The 16375-nt window shown below is 32.6% G+C and overlaps 2 protein-coding genes across 2 annotated transcripts in view; both read left to right on the forward strand.

Moving 5' to 3' along the window:
- LOC111697257 (uncharacterized) overlaps positions 1 to 7678 on the forward strand; it is an 11279-nt gene extending 3601 nt beyond the window's left edge. The window contains exons 3-13 of the mRNA XM_023467189.1: positions 176 to 225; positions 1549 to 1694; positions 2334 to 2412; positions 2875 to 2981; positions 4586 to 4699; positions 5133 to 5161; positions 5311 to 5370; positions 5642 to 5738; positions 6399 to 6437; positions 7085 to 7144; positions 7574 to 7678. Of these exons, the coding sequence (XP_023322957.1) occupies positions 176 to 225; positions 1549 to 1694; positions 2334 to 2412; positions 2875 to 2981; positions 4586 to 4699; positions 5133 to 5161; positions 5311 to 5370; positions 5642 to 5738; positions 6399 to 6437; positions 7085 to 7144; positions 7574 to 7678 (886 nt within the window). The remainder of the gene's footprint in view (positions 1 to 175; positions 226 to 1548; positions 1695 to 2333; positions 2413 to 2874; positions 2982 to 4585; positions 4700 to 5132; positions 5162 to 5310; positions 5371 to 5641; positions 5739 to 6398; positions 6438 to 7084; positions 7145 to 7573) is intronic.
- A 626-nt stretch (positions 7679 to 8304) lies between these two features.
- On the forward strand, positions 8305 to 11535 carry LOC111697032 (ELMO domain-containing protein F). Its single transcript, XM_023466902.1, has 4 exons — positions 8305 to 8350; positions 9183 to 9281; positions 9789 to 9865; positions 10289 to 11535. Exons 2-4 carry the CDS (start codon positions 9237 to 9239, stop codon positions 11436 to 11438), a joined length of 1272 nt encoding a protein of 423 aa, XP_023322670.1. The 5' UTR covers positions 8305 to 8350; positions 9183 to 9236; the 3' UTR covers positions 11439 to 11535.
- The last annotated feature ends 4840 nt before the right edge of the window (positions 11536 to 16375 follow it).

Here is a 16375-nt window from a genome sequence, read left to right on the forward strand (position 1 = left end):
GGGGGGGGGGGGGCAAAAATCGTTCTGTAAGACAGGTTATTTATGTTATTCAGTGTAGTGTAGTAAAATATGAAATAGTATAGTGTCAATACCAAAATTGATAAAAGGGGTCCAAAAAGTGTTTTCCAGGTCAGACCTTTTGCAAATGAAGTTTATCAATTATAGTATATTTTAGCTATTCTCCTGTATTCTCGAAAACTCCTAAAGAAGCAAGTAAAGCTAAAGGTAAAGATAATTTTACATTCGATTCAGGACTCAGCTCATCTAAAGATTTTGGGACAGTAGATAATCTAGAGATTTTGGGACAGGAGGTCATTTAGAGATTTTGGGACAGGAGATAATCTAGAGATTTTTTTGGAACAAGAGGTCATGTAGAGATTTTGGGACAGGAGATAATCTAGAGATTTTGGAACAAGAGGTCATGTAGAGATTTTGGGACAGGAGGTCATCTAGAGATTTTGGGACAGGAGATAATCTAGAGATTTTGGAACAAGAGTTCATGTAGAGATTTTGGGACAGGAGATAATCTAGAGATTTTGGAACAAGAGGTCATGTAGAGATTTTGGGACAGGAGGTCATCTAGAGATTTTGGGACAGGAGATAATCTAGAGATTTTGGAACAAGAGGTCATGTAGAGATTTTGGGACAGGAGGTAATCTAGAGATTTTGGGACATGAGGTCATGTATAGATTTTGTGACAGGAGACAATCTAGAGATTTTGGGACATGAGGGAATGTAGAGATTTTGGGACAGTCTTAGAGATTTTGGGACTGTAGATCAAGTACAGATTTTGGGAGAGGAGGTAATCTAAAGATTTTGGGACAGGAGGTCATCTAAAGATTTTGCGACATGAGGTCATGTAGAGATTTTGGGACAGGAGATAATCTAGAGATTTTGAGATACATGGTCATGTAAGATTTTTAATTACTATTTATGACAGATTGAATTTAAATACTGTTTGTGTCACATTTTCTGAGTTCTTGAGACATGTGTGGCAGCTTTTGAATGACGAATACATAATTTGTGTCATTATTTTTCCTTATAATTACTGCTTGTGGCAGATTTTATATGTCAGGGTAAAGCTTGTGGCGTAATGGCATTTGTATACATTAGCACTATTTTGTGGCAGAATTTGAGCTTTTAGATAATTTTAGTGTCAGATTTATGCATTTAAATACTTTTTGTGGCATATTTTATTCATTTTGACGCGTTTAAGTGTTAAGCAATCATTTGTGGCTTTTATTTAGGCATTAAAATGTGTTTTTTGTGACATATTTTTATATTTTTGACCCTGTAATGGGTGTACACTATACACTGTACAATGTGCACTCAAATTGATCCTAGATGAAACCCTGAGTTAAACAGTACATGTTTAACTTGCTCTTTGTTTTAATACAAAATTTTTTTATTTTTAACATTTTTCTTCAAACATATGGATTAAATTCTGTTCAGATATATTCCGTTTCAATTTAGAGATTTGATTTGGATATATTGTGTTTTGTTATAATATTTCTGTTAAATATAATTTGAATCTCTGGTTGTGTGTAGGTCGCGTTGGAACAAAAAGATCACGAAGTATTGATGTAAAGAATGATGTATCCCCTGTTCCAAGTAAAAAGATAAAAACATTGAATCCTGGAAATGAAAAATCTTCTGATCCTGTGTCTACAGTGCAGGAAAGAACGTCAGCGAAGGTGATTATTATTTGTCTATTTGTACGCGGATCCAGGATCCGTCTAAATCCAGGCTTCTCCTGATCCAGTATACGTCCTGATCCAATATCCGCACTTATCCACTATTCTTATGAACACAGGTTCCAGGATTCTAAAATGTCTTGCTTCCCCCCGTCAAAATCATCAAGGTTTCCCCCTGAAATCATTCACCCTTCTCCCCCCCCCCCATGAAAATTGGGGCGAAACATTTTAAAGGTCTGATTTGTTTATCAATATATTGTTTATACTAAATATCTATTGGACATGAACTGGCAAATTTGTTCCCCCTTTTTAAGACCTTTTCTTACCTTTTGATACTTCCAGATGTTTGTTTTAAATTCTTCGGGTTATATTCGTTGAATTTTGATAAATGATCTTAAGGGAAAACTATAAAGTTCTGGGTATAAAGTATGAAAGAGAGGGGGGGGGGAACAAAAAACTTGCCTATTGATATTCAATTGATTTTTTTCCAGAATAACAGTCCCAAAAAAGGATAAAAAATCATTCACTCAGGNTGTGCACACTATGAAAATTTATACCCCTGTACTTTTAACCCATAATTTTATTTGTTTCCCCAGTTCAGCGAATAAAATCCTAAAATCTAGTTTTATATATTTGCAGAATGAGAGGCTGGTTCGACCTTCTAAACACAGACCCAGTTCCACTTCTAAACATACAAGCAGAACCAAACGATGTGAAGGTAAATAGCAGGACGTGTTAACTAGTTATAATACAGTGATAACAAGAAAACTCTAGAATAGAAAGACGACTGTTAGAAACAAGTTATGATATATTATTTAATAGGTTACTAATAAAAAAATCAAAAAATCAATTATACTTCAGTATTGCTTTATAACATAAATTACACTTCAGTGTTGCTTTAACAACATAAATTCCACTTCAGTATTGCTTTAACAACATCAATTACACTTCAGTATTGCTTTATAACATCAATTACACTTCAGTATTGCTTTATAACATGAATTACACTTCAGTATTGCTTTAACAACATCAATTACACTTTAGTATTGCTTTAACAACATCAATTACCATTGTTGTATAAAAATTTCCGCTCAACGCAAGTATTCCTAACAGATTGAAGAAAACAAGATTTTTGCAAAGAGAGTTCATAATCCTCATGTACTGTACTGTATTGTACTAGAATGTGAGGGGTGTACAAGGCTAGATTGCGGAACATGTCAGAGTTGCAGAATAAATCATCAGTTCAAACATCAGATTAAAATTGGAAGAGCAGAGTGCCTCAAGAAGGTAAAAATCCACACTGTTTTCTTTCAAATTAGGTTTTAAGGGGAACTTTTATGTTTAGATGTCACCAAGGACGAAGGTTATGTTATAATGGTTGTTACTCTCGATGCGCTACTATGTACGGAAAATGTCTTCTAAGATAGACAGATAAAAACATAGTATAACGTCACTCTTGCCTCTATAATCAGTGACGTTATATGGGATATTTATCCATTTATCATAGGAGACAACATGTTCCGTACTCATTGGAGCGCATCGAGAGTACGCAACCTTATTATACAACCTTGTAAAGGACCCTGTCTCAAGTTGTTGATTGGCATCGTTTGAGGCCCGTTTTTAGACATTCAAAGTTGTTTTTTTACTTTTCAGAGGCTCTTCAAGAATAAAAATAATAATTGTATGTTCGTTATGTTTGCTTTTATTATTTTAGACAAAATTTGTACTCTGACAAAAGATATTAACTATAACGATTTTTCAAAACTATGGTAAAAACGTACATTATTATAAATCGTTCTGGAGGTTATCTACGTTGAGAGAGCATTTTGTGACTTATAGAAAATCGAATATCCATCAGTTTTTGAGAGGAGAATACCGATATCCAGTGTTTCTAGTCGGATACTTTGATACTTTGATACCCCTATCATGATATATTTTTATGAAAAGTTTACAATGAAAGCTAAAATATGTTTAAGATTTAAAAAAATTTTTTTCAATTGTAATTAGAAAAGTATAGGGCTGCAACAAGATGAATCTAAAAAAATGTCCCCTGGGATTACTCCTACGTTTATGCTTTGAAATAAACGGGCAGGGTTGTCAACAGGGATATATGTTTTCATGAAAAATCATTTATTCCCTATCGCCCCCTTTTTCGAAAATCCCTTTTTCCCCAGAAGTTAGGTTAATATTTTTATTCGCTGAAATGGGGAAAATAAATGATTTGTTGAGAAAAATATGAAAAAGATAAAAAAAACTTGTCCTTACATGTTTTCATTTGTTTTCCCCCAAATCTTAAAAATATACACCCTTGGTTGTCAAATATGAAAATAATATAATTGATTAGGTGTGTACAAACCCTATCCCTCTAACTTACCAACTTACAGGGGGGGAGGGGAGTTAATTCTTAAATATATACACCCTTGGTTGTCAAATATGATAATAATATAATTGATTAGGTGTGTACAAACCCTATCCCTCTAACTTATCAACTTACTGGGGGGGGGGTTAATTCTTTAAAATATACACCCTTGGTTGTCAAATATGATAATAATATAATTGAATAGGTGTGTACAAACCCTATCCCTCTAACTTACCAACTTACGGGAGGAGGGGTTAATTCTTATAAATATACACCCTTGGTTGTCAAATATGATAATAATATAATTGATTAGGTGTGTACAAACCCTATCCCTCTAACTTACCAACTTACCAAGGGGGGGGAGTTAATTCTTAAAAATATACACCCTTGGTTGTCAAATATGATAATAATATAATTGATTAGGTGTGTACAAACCCTATCCCTCCAACTTACCAACTTACGGGGGGGGGGGGGTAATTCTTAAAAATATACACCCTTGGTTGTCAAATATGATAATAATATAATTGATTAGGTGTGTACAAACCCTATCCCTCTAACTTACCAACTTGTGAAAGAGAAGACGACTGGTGGGACTATTATGTCCAGCCTAATGCAGGAACAGGATGATGCAGCTTGTCCCTTTAAGGTAGACATTTAAAATAAACATTTGAAAATAGTTATAAAATTATATAATTATGATAACTAAATAAAATCCAAAATTTTGGCTCTAGCCACTCAGAGATTCATGCAGAAGATGAAAGGTCTACATTTTTCCAATTCCAATGAGAAATAATGCGATATCATTACTTTTATTTACCAGGGAGTAGATAACTTCTAATTAACTAAACTAATCTAAATTGGTTAAAACCAATGAGAAAAATATTGTGAGTATAACGTGTTTGAATCGATTAAGATTAGTTTAGTCTATTCAAACGTTGCCAATTGACTAAGTAGTTCTGTGTCATTCTTTGAACTTGCAGTTTTCTGATATTTTCTTAAGAATCTATATACTTTGCTGTCTGTTTTTTTTTTTTTTTTTAATCCAATAAACACAAACTTACTCAATTACCCATTTTTAGATGATTGACGGCCAGCTATATGATTTTAGGAATACATTTGACTTAAATTCATCCAATTAATTAATTTCTATTTAAAAAAAACCAAATCATTAAAAAAAGATATATATTTACAAAAATATAAGTATAATGATTAAATGTTACAAATGTAAATAAAGAAGTCAAATAATGAACTGGTTAGATGTGTGTTCTGTAAAAAACTACCCAGGGCAGGAATGGCAAATAGATCTGAACTGTACAGGCTAGTAACCATGCATATTTCAATATGTTAAGTGTACAACAGAGTATATATTTTAATTTTTGGATGAATAGATCTGAACTGTACAGGCTAGTAACCATGCATATTTCAATATGTTAAGTGTACAGCAGAGTATATATTTTAATTTTTGAATGAATTTATTAAGGAAACATGGTGACCCTAAAATTCAACTTTTTAAAGTGTTTTTAATATCCACGGGCAACGATGGTTACTTTACCTACTAACTATGATATTAACAACGTAGACTGTTCAGGCATTACAGTCTATATCACTTCTCTGCTGAGCTGATGGAAGAGTTTAAAAACCTGACACGATGTCCTGTACCAGGCTGCAATAAAGTAGAATCCGGGGTAAATATTTTTAGACAGAAGTTCCTTCTGGGATTAAATTTCATGAATTTGAGGGGTCGCTGGACTCCCAAATTTGAATCACAGATTCAAATCCTTCCCGAATCTTTAACTAGAATTGTTGGTTCAAAGTTGAACCGGTAGTAGGAAGTTCAGTGACCCAAAACATTCATTCTGGGACCGAATCTTATGAATCACTACCCTCAGTTCAACATAAAAGAACACTTTTCGCAAATTCAGATATCTTTTCAACCTGATGGTGTACAGTGTACACCTTTAGTACACCTTTCATCTTAAAATTTTACTTTTTAAATCCGAATTTATTAAATGTCAAAGTTTACAACATCAGTCTGGTTGCAAAGATAATAGACTAAGATATTTCGAGTTTGAGGCAAGTAACTAGTTCCTTTCGAACTTTGAATTTGAAAGTGGCACTTTATTACTTCACCCTTTGTGTGAAAAATCATTTTAATTAATTTTTTTGAAAAATGATTTTTCTAAATAGTTTTGAAAAATCATTTTGTTAAATAATTTTGGTTAATATCGTTAGTCAGAGATTATTTTTCATNTGTTGACCATGGTTTTGATATCTTTAAGCATCCCTAAAATCTTCAAATTTTTAAACCTTTGTTTTTTCATGATTAGAATGTGTTGTTTGTTTAGAAAAAGATGGCTGACCACATGGGACAAGTCCACAACGAGGTAAAGAAAGCTTTTTATTTACTTTTAAATATGGTTGTCTTATCTCTGAATCGTTTGCTCTTTGTTGATTATAGCAAGGTTGTTTGATTAGTACGTCCCTAGTTTGTGCAATCGAGATTGTTAAATGGTGGAAAAGGGAATTTTCAAGTTGCCAACTTTGCAAAAAGGGAATGTCCAATTTACAACGGTACCCTTTCAACCTTTGACTGATCAGTGAGTGTAGAAAGTTCCTTGTGATATCTTTGTAATGGTATTCAAATCGCCATGAAACTGAAGTGTAAGCTATCGTACAGTGTGAACTCAACTGACGTTACATGCATTCCCAGAAAATCCATAATTTTATGTTCAACGCTGTTGTGAAAATTCAAATGTAAATATTAATTTTTTTCGATTTCAGAAAGTAAATATTAATATTTAAAAGACAAGTATTAATAACGGATAGGTCCTTCATCCTTTATCAGTTAAAGAGTACTATTGTGGATCAGACATGCAACTCTACTAGTGAGAGACCTCTTGAAATTACGCTCTACAGTCCCTTTAATAAATGTATTCGGATAATATGAGAATTATGTGTTATATATTTATTATTTTGTAACTGAAACCTTCATCCCTCTAAGTCCATTTTTTTCTAACTCGTTGAAAATTAGGTTGAGAAATATATTCCCGTGGAAAACAGAATCCCTCTCAAGAAACCAGCTTCAAGATCGGTAACAATAATAAATAATTTTATATACATTCAATTTAACAAAGTGAATTCAAAATAAAAATCATCAATATTTATTTAGCCATCATTTACTCGCCATTTTCTTTAAGATACATTTTTAATTCAAATTTAACACACATTTTTTGATAAAGTAAAAAGTTTTTTTCTTGAAGAAAATTTTCTTCGGAGAAAAGCATATTTTTTTCCAAGAGGTTGAATATTCAATATTCATGTCACATTTCTCCCTTTAAGTGCAAAAATCAATCTGGGAAAGTGTTGGGAAAGTAATTCTAATAAAAGTCCAGTGCTTTTGAAGCAGTTTAGATTGAGTTTTGAAAGCAAAAGACTTGTTTTTGCAGTTGTTGGTTGATAAAACCAAAATGTTGTGGATCCTACCGAATAAAACATTTTCCTTATTTCTAATATTTATGAGGGAGGGAAAGGAAGAGCAGCTAAGAAGGTTGTTGAGTACATATTCCCTGAGATACCTCCAGGATACAATCCAGCAACTAGAACGGTAAAAATATATATATATTAATTAGATAAGTTAATAAAATTAATAGAATTAAACTTGTACTATCTTTTGTGATACTTGACTTAGTTTTTAGGGACGTATACAGGAATTTATCCCAAGAGCTTTAAAACAAAACATTTGGGGGGCTTCAACTGTCAAAACCCTGTGAGCCTGACTGAAAACCTCCTTGAACCCATAGAAATACTGATTCATGAGGGGGGGGGGTTGATCCCACATAGTCCTCCACCCTGGAAGGCCTAGATATGCTTAATTCTATGTCGACTGTGAGTGTAGATATATTGGGAAACATTTATATTTTGTACTTTTTAATGTTCTTAATTTTGTACTTGCCTTTCAAGGTCATTTTCATACTTTCAAGAAAGACTTCGCTCAAAATAAACTTTTATATACTTTTCCTTTGGCATAGGATTTTTTTTATTCAAAAAGTGTTGTATTTATTATTATTAAATTTATTTAGGACTAATTTATTATGAAGACAAATATTTTTGTTGACATTTATTTAAAGCAAAGTGTAGAAAGTTTCTTTGAACTTGGGAAACTAAAAAGGGTTGCCATAAAAAAAAAAAATATTGCTTGTGCTGTGCATCAAGGTTTTTTTTAAAGTTATATTTTTTATTTTTTTCAGAGCCTGAGGAATCATTTACTCCCAACATAGCGTCCTCTATATTATACAAGGTTAAATACTATTTTATAATTAAAAATCACAATTTCAGTTTTCTTCAATATAGGGATTTTATTGACATTTTTCTTCTTTGGGGTGATTTTACTGTCATTTTTCTTCATAATGGTGATTTCACTGTCGGTTTTCTTCATTATGGAGATTTCACTGTTATTTTTCTTCATTATGGTGATTTCACTGTCGGTTTTCTTCATTATGGTGATTTCACTTTCGGTTTTCTTCATTATGGTGATTTCACTGTCGGTTTTCTTCATTATGGTGATTTCACTGTCATTTTTCTTCATTATGGTGATTTCACTGTCGGTTTTTTTCATTATGATGATTTTATTGTCATTGGGGTGGTTTTTATTTATTATGGTGATTGTACTGTAATTTTCCTACATTGGAGTGATTTTACCGTCATTTTTCTTCATTGGGTCATTTTACGGCAATTTCTCTTCATTATAAATTATTCATAAAGTCTGTTTTAAATACGGCAGCTGAAAAGAATTTCATCACAACTGAAAAACTTAAAGCTATGCTGGCTGATGACATGAAACCAGCGAAGTTTTATCAGCTGTTAAAAGTACATAAAACTCGCATTCCAGGAGATCCCCCTCCTAGTAAGCCTTTTATAAGTTGCTCCTCAGGAAGTTACACAGAGAATATAAGTTTAATTCTGGACAATTTTCTGAAACCCTTTTCCAACTTACACCCATCTTATCTTCAGGATACTCCAGATTTTTTTAGATGTATTGAAGAAATTAACAAAGAATATTTACCAGCCAACTCTATTCTATTTTCTGTAGATGTTACTGTGTTTAGTAATTTTCCTTATGTATTGTTTAGTATAAATCTGTACCTGGGTTTTGTGTACTCTGTGACTGGTCTACCGACCAGCCTATGGAACAGCTGATTTATCATCTAGAATATGAGCACGCCTTAACGGTAAAGATTTATAACATTTAACTCCATCTTCATTCTTCAATCAATCCTAGCAAGAAGGAAGTTGGATAGATAAATTAAAAGTGTAGTAACTCACAATAAATATATGTTTGAGGGAATATCTTGAGTTTACTAAAATAGATTGGAGCTCAAGTCCGATCCAGGGATTAAAGGTTGACCGCAATTATCATTGAACTTTATTTGGCAAGCCTGAATATGATTTGAAGGTTTTTTGCAAAGGTTCAGTTCCTTTAAAGTAAACTAAAGTATGTTATTACCCGTGTTCCATTCACAAACCTGCGGATCGGGATCAAGAATATTACTCTTATTACTCGATAAAGTCTGTTAATTCCAGAAATCTCCGAATTTTATTTTTTTTCCCTATATTTTTTGTTTAAACTTGCGTCAGGAGTATTTTTTGTTTAAAAATCATCATAAAATAATCTAAATTATGACAAAAATAATTGGACAAAAAAACTTTTTAAAGTTTTTAAATATTAAATTGTTTAGTTGGACAGTATAGAGGAAGAGGATATAGTAAAATATCTAGAGGAGGTCGGATATATTCGCTTACTTGGCTCAGATAGGTCAACTTTTTTATTTCTATTTCAATATTCATTAAATAAATCACCTTTTACAGAAATGTGACAAATGCTCGACAATCCCTTCGAACGTAAATTTTGGAATAATATTTTTGATCTGTTCGAAATTTATATTTTTGTTCTGAAATTTATATCCTAACAACCGCAATTAATTCAAAAATCTAGAATCATGCGGAAATGATTTTTTTTGCAAAACAGTGCACCTGAAAATTTAAATAAATTTTAAGAAAAAAGTATCAAGAATATGGAAAAAACTTGCCCTTTTCTTCATTTTCTCCACCAGATAAACAAAAATCACATCCTGGGGCGTATTTCTTTAATTGATATTCCACTGAATGAGTGTGAAAATATGTTTATTAAATCAAATTCCACTGGTTTTGGAAATTATAACATCTGTTTATTTTTCAGATTGAATCCTACAGAACAGGATTCTGATTTAACTTCGTTAAATGAGGAGAATACAATTCAAGAGAACCTGATCAAGGACAATTTAGCACCGGAGGATGTTAAGCAGGACAGTGTAAGTTCGGAGAAGTTCAACCAGGACAAATTAGTTCCGGAGGATATTAACCAGGACAGTGTCAATCTGGAGAAGTTCAACCAGGACAATTTAGACCCGGAGAATATTAGCCGTAACAGTTTCAGTCCGGAGAAGTTCAACCAGGACAATTTGGCTCCGGAAGATATTAACAAGGACAATGTCATCCCAAAGAATTATAATCAGGAGAATTTAGATCCCGAGAATATTAGCCAGGACAGTATCATCACTGAAAAGTACAACCTGGACAACTTAGTTCCGGAGGATATTAGCCAGAACAGTATAATCCCGGAGGAGTACAACCAGGACAGTTTAGTTCCGGATGATCTTAGCCAGGACAATATTATGCCGGAGAAATTCAACCAGGACTGTATCATCCCGGAGAATTATAATCAGGATAGTACTATCCCGGAAAAGTCACACCCGGAGAATAATAACCTGAACAGTACCGTGCCGGAGAATGTCAACCAGAGCAGTAAAATCCCGGAGAAGATTAACGAAGACAGTAATATTCAAGAAAATCCTGAAAATATTCCAGAGAAAGCGCTCACAGAGAACACAGTTCGTCCACAAGAAACTATCCTGGTAAATCCGGAGAAGGACGATTTTATCTCCTATGAGAAAAGCTTAGTTAATTTTACTCCAAAACAAATCTATCCGGAGAAACAGAACCAAGACCAGCTCAAAGATAAAATTTTCTGCAGCGAAACCATCCAGGACGATGTCGTCTCTGAAATAGAGAGTCGAGAGAACCTTCAACTTGAACCTGCTCCCTCGAAACCAATCCAAGAAATAACTGAGGATATAACTGTAGATGGAACCCTTCCGGAAAAATTAAATCTTTATTCTGAATCTATCCTCGTGAAACCAATCCAGAAGGATATCTCTGACCAAGATAGCAATGATAATGTTGTAAATGAAACCCTCCCGGAGAAACTGAACCATTACAACAAAGTCACAGAGAAGCAGAAAACTGTGACTGAAGGAGACGAGAAGGAAAATGTGAATCCTACAAATTAAACCAAAGGCATCTATCTATAGATCCTAGATCTGTAAAAGTCAACTAAATTACTATTTTGAGATTTTAAAAAATCTTTTTTTATATTAAAGAGGCAGGGGGGTGTACATTTATTTTAAAAATTGTTTCTAAAAAAAGTTTTATTTTCCTATTTACTTCTTCAGGGTTAATGAGGAGCGAGGGAATTTCCAATGGATATGAAATTTAATGCTATTATTTTGCAGCTCAATATTTCCTATATTNAAAACTATTTTAAGATTATGTACCTCTGTCTCTAGGTAAAAATGTTATTGTAAATTCAACCATATTTAAACTAATCATGAAAGTAATAATTTTCATAGAAGATATATTAGCCATCAGCTGAATAAGTGGTTTAGCCAAAATTTTTGATACTTTATTGTACAAAGTACAAAAAAAACGAAAATTAATTGTTAATATATATCGCGCATATTATATATATTTCCCTCTATATATATTTAGAAACTTGGAACCTCCTTTACTCACTGATTATTTCAATCTCTTCTATTGAATAATCATATGCAAACCCTCAATTGTAAATTATGAAAGAATAATGTAAACATTTTAACTTTTATAGTCAATAAATATATTTTAATCCTAATACTAATTATTGATCATCTTTTTTAAAACAATATTCATATGTTGTTAAAAAGCAAATAGTTTTACACTTTTCATAACAATATTCATATGTTGTTAAAAAGCAAATAGTTTTACAATCAATATTCATATGTTGTTAAAAAGCAAATAGTTTTACACTTTTTAAAACAATATTCATATGTTGTTAAAAAGCAAATAGTTTTACACTTTTTAAATCACTAATTTAGTGGAATGTGTCCGTTTACACTGTGTTTCATGCTCAATACATGACATTTTTACCGACCATATGTTCCGATGGCGAAGATGTCGGGTAAATAATTCTGGAATTTTTAAGTTCGCCATCGGTTTGTCGGAGACTAAATGTCTGCAATTTACATCTTGAAAAAAATGTGGTTGAAAATATCTAAATCGTGGAACGTCAGGAAAACCATTCCAGATAAATTGAATGGAAGATAAACACAGAGAAAATTAATTCGATTGTATTTTTTTTTAAAAGATTACAGGGACCGGAAGTATAATTTCAAGGAACCCTCGATGGCAAGATAACAATGCCTAATTAACAATGGTACCCTTGAAAGCTTTGCCATTAAGTATGTATTAAAATTGATTGAATTAATTGTGGATAATATATAAAAGTGACTTGGCATATGAACGATCAGTTTTAAAACTGGTATAACGACAAAATATTCCACATTATTAATTAAATATTTAGGTTTCAAGCTAGGGTACCATTGTGAATAGGACTTTGCCATCTTTGAATGGAGGATCACTTGAAATCACGCTTCTGTCTCCTTATCAGACAGTTCGTAGAAATGGTTGCCACACGCAAGGACTGAAAGACGTAGCCTCCTTGTATCCAGAAGAAATTCTGTGTCTTTCGGAATATATAATTCAATTAAACCAAATTACCTAACTTCAATAGTCATAATAAAGATACGTCTACCAGACTTTACTTAATGTATTTTGTTATTCTGCAAAATGTCAAACATTTGGGGATAACCAGTTAGGAGAAACACATGTGGTTTGAGGAATTTCTCATTTTAATAAGTGCATTACATTTACAGAAACAAATTGAGAACTCCAGCAGGCGACATATCACAAAGACGATATCAAATGTTTATTGGGATACCCTGTATCATAGTCTTTTAAAACTCCTGAACATTCCCTTACAAATATTTCGATGAACTCTAGGGTTTAAGATACAATATTGATTACTCTCTCGTAGTATTAAGAACTGATTGATCAAAGTCTACCAAGGGTACGGGAGCGGAATACATAGAACATCAAAACTCAACTGTAGAAACAATATTTTAGAGCTGCAGCAAGTATTAAAAAATTCAAAGCACAAGTGAAAGTAAAATGAATTGGCGATACGCAATATTATTTTTGGACCTAACGTGCATCCTGAAAAGTAAAAGGAAAAACATTACATTTAGGATGAGTACATTCTTTAGCTAAAGCATATTAATCATATTTAAATATCAACTTCAAATTTCGGAATGTATTATTTTTACAATAAATAACTAATATTTTTCAGAATCTCGATACTATTTGTACAATCTTCAGTAGATTAATCCTGACAAAATTTGAACTTGCAGATTTATTACAATAGGTTCCCGGATTTCATCTTATATCTATATATAAATTTGGCTTGTCTGTCTGTTTGTTTGTTTGTTTTTCTGTCTGTTTGTATCCAATAAACGTCAAAACGGCTGAACCGATCGGGCCCAAATTTTTTGTGGGACATCGAGGGACCCCAGGGAAGGTTTATGAATGATTGAAATTTTAAATATTTGTCTCCATCAAAATTCGATCTTCATTAAATTTTTGAAAATTTTGAAAATCCACGAAATTTTTGGAGAAAATCCGCTAATTATTTTTGTTTTGTTTTACGATGTACACAAAGAGAACATGTTCACAATTAATTTAGAAGATGGGCGCGAAGCGCCCTCTAAGGCTAGTATGATATCTTTATATATTCTACCTTGAATTGGTAATTTATTAGTCATCCCAAACTGCTAGACCAACTGCAGGCTGAAATTTTTTAATAAACCAATTAATGGAAACCCCAGGGGTGACAAAGGCATTTTTTTAATTCCACAGGTAACATCAGGCAATTTTGGTTAAAGTCATGATGTAATCTACCAAGCGCGGATAAACGGCGGCGGAGTCAATATAAAATGAGTAATAATATATAAACAGCTAGTATATGATATATATACTGTAGAGGGCAGAGAATAACCATTATCTAATAAAAGCATTCAGTGCACTGGAACACATGGTTCGAAGATTCAGAAATATATATAGAAAGAGAGAAGGAGGGGATGAGCAAAAAGGGGAGGATTGAAACCAAAAGCGTACACAGAAATAAATCAAGGTGGGGCAGAATATGCGCGAAGCGCCAAAAAAAATTGCCCTCCCCCCCCTAGGAGCTCATAGAGGGGGGGGGGGCGCAAAATTTGAACTGTAAATTCAAAGCATTTGGCTTCTTTGATACTTTAAAGGTAAACATACAGTTCAATTAGCTTCATCTCTCCTTCAAACATAACTAGGAGAAAAAAAACAGAAAACTAATTTTTTATGCTCTTCACTCCTCAGTTACAGATTTGAAAAGTTTTATAGATCTGAGTTCTAGGAAGGGGGGGCACTGTCCCCTTGTCCCACCCCCCTGTGTACGCCCTTTTAAAAAACGGAGATACAGGGTTACCTACAAAGAATGAGACCTTAAGTACGCCCTATAAAGTGTTAAATACTTGTTCCGATTTCTGTTAAGTTTTCAAATAAATCATGGAGCATTTTACTGGTGTACGGTGGTCGCGGAGTTCATATCAATACAATGAAGACGACTTCTTTGTTTATGTTTGGATTTCTACCAATCTTTTTTCCAATGACAAGTTTACAAGTAAACATTAAAAGAAAACTGTCAGTTTCTCTTTGTTTCCATTTTATGTGTATCGAAGCGGTTGGATTGGTAGAAATAAAGCTTGAAATAGAAAGTTGTCTTTATTGTATTGATACATATGACGACGACTGTACAAAACTGGTTTTGGTTTCTTCTGGGTTTTAAATAAATAAATAAAATATTTTTTCTGTTTTCTTCTTGGTTTTTAAATAAGTCCTAGAGCATATATCTGGTGTACAATATTTATTTTGATTTCTTCTAGGTTTTTATATAAATCTCGGAGCATATTTCTGGTGTACTATACTGTTTCTGTTTTTTTATAGGTTTTTAAATAAGTCGATCCTGGAGCATATATCTGGTGTACAATACTTATTCTCATTTCTTTTTGGTTTTCAATATTTCTTGTGTTCTATACTGTTTTTGGTTTCTTCTAGGTTTTATATAAATCCCGGAGCATGTTTCTGGTGTAAAATACTTGTTCTGGTTTCAATAATTCTTTTAAATCACGGAGTATTTTTCTCTTTTACAATACTGTTATTTTTGGTAAAAATCCTGATATTTTTTGTTTGTTTTTGCTTCTAGGTTTTCTCATAAAAGGACTGATAAAGATTGGACGACATTCAGTAACATCCATTTTATGGTTTGTTATAGGACTTAGATGGTACAGATGGGGTGGGGGGTGTTGAATTTAGCTTCAAACCTAGATTTTTGTTCTTGTCTATAGTAAACTGGTTTTAATTTTTAATACGGTCTGAACTGTTCTTCTAAGGGTAGGACCTGCAGTTTAATGGTTGTACCCAAACATTAGACAGATAAGACTACATCATCTTATAAAAATTCTAACTAACATTTTGCTCTAAAGAGTTATTGAAAGCATTATATTCAACCCAAAAGATTACCTTTCTTACTCTTGGATATAAAATAAAAAAAACTAACAGAGTAACAAGACAACAAAGTAATTTCTCTTAAAATGAACTCATTCCTAACTGTCTGATTCAAAAGAGATCCAGCTACTATTCTAGTGTTATTTTCCTTCTTTTTCTCTGCTACATTAATACGCAAGCAGTTTTTAAAAAGAAACCACAATAATAAATAATCAATTTTAAGCTTTATCATTCAATTATGATTGAAGAAATGCCTAAGGGGTTCTGAATCGGAGGTTGTGCCACTCTAGAAATGGAGGGTCACTTGAAAATTACGTCTACAGTCACTTTAAAATTGCTTTGGTTTTTATATCTGTCCTAAGTATACGCATGTACATTATACATTGTACATTGTAATGTGCATTGTACAATTAAATGAGAAGATTACTATTATTATCATATAAATGGTGATAATATTTTGTCCTATCTTAAGAAACTGTAGTGGTATGTATAAAGTATATAGGACCCAAGATACAGAACAGGGAACCCGGAAGATATT

The sequence above is a fragment of the Eurytemora carolleeae genome, unplaced genomic scaffold (genome assembly GCF_000591075.1).
Source record: "Eurytemora carolleeae unplaced genomic scaffold, Eaff_2.0 scaffold65, whole genome shotgun sequence".
NCBI classification, from domain to species: domain Eukaryota; kingdom Metazoa; phylum Arthropoda; class Copepoda; order Calanoida; family Temoridae; genus Eurytemora; species Eurytemora carolleeae.

Coding starts and splice junctions, on each gene's coding strand:
- LOC111697032 (XM_023466902.1), top strand. CDS start 9,237: ATGGAACAGCTGATTTATCATCTAGAATATGAGCACGCCTTAACG. Junction 9,282..9,788: donor AATATGAGCACGCCTTAACG/GTAAAGATTTAT, acceptor TAAATTGTTTAG/TTGGACAGTATAGAGGAAGA. Junction 9,866..10,288: donor CGCTTACTTGGCTCAGATAG/GTCAACTTTTTT, acceptor TTTATTTTTCAG/ATTGAATCCTACAGAACAGG.